Below are 6,000 nucleotides of genomic sequence, written 5' to 3'. Positions count from 1 at the left end.
ATGTTAGAAAGCAGATAAATTGCAATTATTGTACAACATATGCAAATGTGGTAATGGCGTTCTTGCGATAGGTTATATTTTCAATGCAGAACACTGAATGTGTGAAAATATTGCAGAACCTGAAGCAGGCAGTCATGCCGACATGGGTGGATTTACAATAAGCAGTTTTTAATAGTTTATTTCTTTTAAAAGGTCTGCTTATAAAAGAGCTGAATTGGTTTTATTTGATAATTGAGAAATCTGGCTAGTTATTTTTATTTTAATAGTAAAATAAACTAACAAAAATGGCATTCTGAAACTTTTTGCACTATGAATGAACGTTACCAGTTCATAGGAGAAACTCTCTGGCATTCTCTCTTCTATATTCCAGTGAATGATAAACTGCTATGCATGGTTATGAAGGTGTGAGAGAGGATGTTCTCTCAGGTGGTCCTCTGATGTTTCAGAATACAACGGTTTCCAGACGGCCCCCCTGCTGGCCATTAAAAAACCATAAAAATGCCTCCCACTCACAATGAGTCACGGCCAAATCAATACATACTCTCCATCCCAAGCAGGCTATTTAAAGTTCGGCACAACAGGAGCAAGAGAAGCCAATTAATTAGTGCTAAAGCTGCACTTCCTATAAAGGATTAAAGGGAACTTCACAGTGCATGAGGGGGCATACCTGAAGGGTAATATGTCATTGTGGAAAGTTGTTACAGAACTTTGAAAATAAATAAAAAAAATCAGGATTTGTAATGTGTGCTGATAAGCTAACTCTTGATCAATGACCTTCTACCAAAGCGGAGCATGTGGTGTACTCGAATTAAAAAAAAATAAACAAACAAACAAAAAAAAACCCCAGCAAAGTTGCTCTAAAAATATCCAAGCAGGTTCTATAAATGGAGGCGAGATTTTCTTCTGCTGACTGCATTACGAGAAGTCCGGAGGGGGAGTCCAGCGCTTCTCTAACTTCTAACAGCTAGACTAGAGCGGGAATGTTCAGGGATTCAGATCAGAGACTCCATTTTTCAATTTCACTGAGCGCGCAGCTTATGTTCAGCCAATGTGTTTTTTAATGTGAGGATTCAGAACAACTTGAACATCAGAATGTATTCAAACGTGGACTAGTGGACTGAATACACTGGCGTATTGTGCAGGTTTTCATACCGCAAAAAAAATGAAACAAATTCTAAAATATCATCCGCACGATAAAAATGTTAGCGTATTTATTGTACGACCTTGCCTTCAACTTGGTACAGGTGAACAGTATTACACAATTTAGTAACCACAAACAAAGCAACACATTTCAGCAGGAGAAATACAGTTTCTCCGCATTTCAGACGTACGGTATCTGAAATAAATAGTTTTATCACTTTCTAACAGGACGTTTTCAGGTCTTTTTTTTTTTTTTTTTTAGAGTCTTGCTCTATTATTACTATTAACATATAAGTAATCACATTCCTGCACAAATGTGTTTCGTGACAAATGACAACAACACTACAATACGTCTCTGGAATCTGTAACAGGGTCAGACCAGTGACGCACAGCTAGCGAAAGAATAGGAACGCACATGCTTTTTGTGTAAAGTATCAGAATCTCAGTGTGTATTATTAAAAATGCAGATCCAGCACGAATTCCTCCAAAAGGGAAATATGGCAGAAGAATGTAGTTGCTTAGCCACAGCTATGTTTAAAGTACTGTTTGATGGCGCGTGAGTCATTCATTCGTGTTGCGATTCAAGTGATAGTGATAACACCTTCGTTATCCATTATCCTTTACAGCCCTTCGAATGGCCGCTTCTTATAGTCAGAGCACATCCTGCTTACATTCGTAATAAAATGTAAACAGAAACCGAAACGTTTACATGGTTAAAAAATGCAGGCCGAGCACGATAATAGATACTGGACAAGTAACAGTGAAGGTGTGTGTGTGTGTTTTTTCTGTGGAGTTTGGTGACATGTATTTATCTTTTCGGCCGGTCAATGTCATCGATAGCTGCGAGGAGTTTCTGTCGCGCTTTCTTGTTGATGTGGGAGCCGAGGCAGACGTTGACCAGGTTAGTCAGCTGCTTCATGGAGTACTCCTGGTCAAACATGAAACAAACTCGTGATAAATCTCTACTAGAGACGCCTTACATCATTTTAATGAGGAGTTAAAGACTGCCTTGCATGACATGCTTTATTAATCAGCAGCACAGGGCTTTTTCTTAACATTTACATAGGAATCAGTTAGTGCTGCATAATACGTAGAATCATTTTTACTAAGTTTTGACGATGATATTAAACAAAATTAGCTTTGAGATATCGTCATTTGCAAGAACTAAAGTTTTAAGCGAGGGATGTTTTAAAAAAATCTCTGATTTCAATTTTAGAAACAAATGTTGGCAGATGTGGGAAGCTTGATTCCTTTCGGTGAATAAGATCAAATGTGAATTTGCTTTCATTCAAAACTATTCATTTTATATTATCACTACCAACTTCTCACATTGTAAAATATATATACAGGGAGACACATATAGTTTGTTATGTATTGGTGCATATATTTTTATAAAATAAAATCACATTTTAAATATAAACATTTTATTATATTTATATGTAATATTTAAAAGAATTAATACAGGTACAATGGTGCATGTCCTCAATATTTGTCATTGTTTTATAAGATTTGTATTATTTTATGTGTATTAACTTTTATAATAATAATAATAATAATAATAAAATGTACAGTTTAGAAAAATCAATTTATGATAAATGATATCCACCTCTCTCTCTTAATACTGTATAATATTTAACATTCTTGAGTCCTTTTAGTCTTAATTGCTATTGGTTTGATGTGTTTTTTCTTGACTCGTTTTAATTGTGTGGAACTTTTTAGCCATTCCAAAGCATTTAGCAATATATAAAACCTGTTTAGCGCCTTTTAACGAGCAGCAAGTTGTGTTGTGGGGTGTAACCAATCTTACCCTGTGGTTCTTGATGAACTGCTCCATGTCGTTCTCGGTAAGGTAGTATGCCTTGATGTAGGTCTCTACAAACTCCTTGTCTGGAATTGGTCTGAGGTCGGTGAGCTTCTCCAGCTTCATCAGGAACTGCTGGAAGTCCAGCTGCATCAGCGCACGTCCTTCATTACTGCATTTCTTCACATTTGCATAGCTGGCAGACAACAGGACAGAAGGAGAGCAGAGGTGAGTGTGTGTCAAACAGATAAAGAACGTTCATTAACTGTTGAGACAGTCCCTTACAGTAACCTCAGGTTAAGTGTCTTGCGAGCATGACGGTGCTTGTAAGTTTACATGCCCTATGACTGATTGAACCTGCGCCCTCGCTAACAGCTAGGCCACCATAACATCAACGTAATGTCAATAAAAATAGATCGATAAATAGATAAATACAGCAACAATGCAGTGATTGACCAATCAGAATCAAGCCTTCTAATCTTTCAGGGCCATTTAACAACATCGCTTTAACAAGATTTAGCTGCGATCATTATTTCTGAATGTAAAGACATGATAAAAGTGTTAAAATATAGACGCGCATACTCATAAAACAACAAATCGGCAAAGATGCTCCACACATCCGGTTTTTAAACAAAAAGACAACTCAGCCTTTGACTGCTAAGAAACACCAAACGCTGTGGGCCATTTTTGGGCAAATCTGTCATTGTTCAGTTCGACACCTTTTGATTTGTACAGCTTGTGGGTCTCGGTTTGCTGTCCTGAGCCCTAAGCATCTAACAAAACCAAAGCATCGATTTATAGTGTACCCGCATCCAAGGCAAACAAGCATCCATGCAGAGTTCAGTGCTGTTGACACCCCTGTTTGCTTTTTGGCTGACAGCGGTGTAATTACTTTCTGTGAGGGAAAAGATATTGCTGGGCCTATTGAGTATATCCAGTCTGCCAATATATCCCTCTGTTTTCCTGCCTCCTTCCTCCTCCTTGTCACGTTCTGCTTGATGGCCGGCAATGATTTGGAATGCAACTCAGCGCTGCTCTGGCTCAGATTACTTGTAAAAAGAGCCGCTGAAATGGGTATCATTAAAGTAGGTGCTAGGATGAATTAGTTAAGGGGCCATTTAGATTTTGGAAGATTTTTAGAAATTTGTTAAGTGTAATGGTACTTTAAAAGTTAAAGTTTTTTAATTATGCATATAAATGCTACAGTTGAAGAAACTGGAGTTTCTAGAGAATGTGTTTGTTTAAAAATAGACATATTTGAAAATAATATTGAAAATGTTTTATCAGACATCAATTTTGAATGTTTTTGATATGGAGAATGTTCAACAGTTTTTATTTAGAATTGAGAACTTTGTAAAGATAAAAGATAAAATGAAGTAAAACAAAAAAGTGGGAAAAATTGCAATAACACTAACATTTTATGGCATCGTTGCTTGCTGGTAGACTGATAAAAAAACATTGTGACTTTTAATATACCACACCACAGTGAATTCAATCATAGAATTTTTTTAATCAATTTACTGTTATTTATTTTATGAAATAGTTGCAAAACTTTTGTTAATAACTGACCTTTTTGGGGTTTCATGGTTATCACTAAAGTTTCAGGAATTATCCCAATATTTAATCAGCTATAAGACAACAGTAATTTTCTGAGCTTACAAAATGCAGTGGATGGCATCTATTTGAACATGTGATGATTACAGAGAACGTTAACTTCCTGCAATTGCAATCACTGTTCAGTTTTGAACAAAACTGCACAGGCAGAGAAAGCAGGGAAGCTAGCGGATACAGACTGCTCCAGCTACACACAGACAGCCTCTTTAACACCTCTTTCACATAAAGATTGTCCTCTGCCATTTTCAAACAAGTAGCCCTTGACCTTATGATGCAGGTGTACAGCTGAATCCTGCCAGGAGGTGCTTGCCAATCTATGCTGGGCCATGCTCTTATCAACTATATATTTTGTCTTGGCAAAAAAAAAACATCCTTTTAAATAATCTCACTACTAGAGCTAAGCTACCTCTGAATTCAGTAGACTTTGACAAGCTGATGCTAATGAAACCCTAAACCTACACTAATATCTGATCAATGAATTGACAAATTTAATCATTACCATATTGATTATCGTCCTATGATTTTATATTGTGCATGCTCACTTCCCCTGCTTATTCAGCAGCAATGTCAGCTGCCAGGTCTTCAGGGTGTTTGAGTCTTCATGTCCGACACTTTGCACAAACGTATAGACTGTATAGAGGACCAACTTCTAAGGAAAGCAACAAATAAGGATTTTAACCAAAGCACGCATTTGGCCTGTGGCAGCCCAGATGGGACTGAACAATACAGAAGTACAGAAGATTCTCTAGAGTTTCTGAGATATTCTGGGAACATACGGTCATTCCACATCAGTCCATCTGTGCTATTGTTGAGCACTCTATCCTGAGCTTGCAGCTTTTTTTGTTTTTTTCTTTAAAAAGCTTGTTGGTCTCTGCAAAGTGTGCGATTACTTCTTTATGCACTCCCGAGCTATAGAAATGAATAATCAATGGATTAAACGAATAGAGAAATCCATTATGCTGACACGTTTTATTCTCATATGCGACTAAATCCAGACGTCTACAGTGAAGCTTTACGACGAAAAACCTCTCTGAAGTCAAGAGGTGCCTGTCAAGTCATGTCAAAGTGCTTCCAGCTAATCTGTTATGTTGAGGGGGTGATGTATACAAGAGCTTCTCTGCAGGTCGTGAGCTTCATGATTGCCACCACACTGAAGATAATATACTGGGGTGAGGAAAGAGTGATGGAAGACAGGTTGACAACCAGCTCTTTGGAGAAGACATGGCTTCTAAGTTGCTTGCCACACCGCAAACTGTCATTGTCGTTCATTTACAATAATCCGGCTCCCAACTAGTGACAAGCAGATGGGCGCAAGAAGGATGGTGCAAGAAGAAGAAACAAGAAGAAAAAATAAATATGAAGAAATCAAACAACATTGATGGATTTATATATTCAGCTATTTGAGAGCAACAAAGGCATTCTGCTCATGGCACAAAGTCATTACT

At 37.4% G+C, this 6,000-nt stretch overlaps 1 protein-coding gene across 2 annotated transcripts in view; it reads right to left on the bottom strand.

The window, feature by feature from the left end:
* Nucleotides 1-1,194: 1,194 nt before the first annotated feature.
* vps50 (VPS50 EARP/GARPII complex subunit) overlaps nt 1,195-6,000 on the bottom strand; it is a 102,097-nt gene continuing 97,291 nt past the window's right edge. For both annotated transcript variants that reach the window (XM_043217854.1, XM_043217855.1), the window contains 2 exons: nt 2,948-3,137; nt 1,195-2,068 (listed from right to left, as the gene is read on the bottom strand). In XM_043217854.1, the coding sequence (XP_043073789.1) occupies nt 1,949-2,068; nt 2,948-3,137 (310 nt within the window). In that variant the 3' untranslated portion in view covers nt 1,195-1,948. The remainder of the gene's footprint in view (nt 2,069-2,947; nt 3,138-6,000) is intronic.

Source organism: Puntigrus tetrazona, chromosome 19, assembly GCF_018831695.1.
Source record: "Puntigrus tetrazona isolate hp1 chromosome 19, ASM1883169v1, whole genome shotgun sequence".
Taxonomy (NCBI): domain Eukaryota; kingdom Metazoa; phylum Chordata; class Actinopteri; order Cypriniformes; family Cyprinidae; genus Puntigrus; species Puntigrus tetrazona.
The sequence above is the reverse complement of the archived record's forward strand: the minus strand, read 5'-3'. Positions and strand labels throughout refer to the sequence as shown.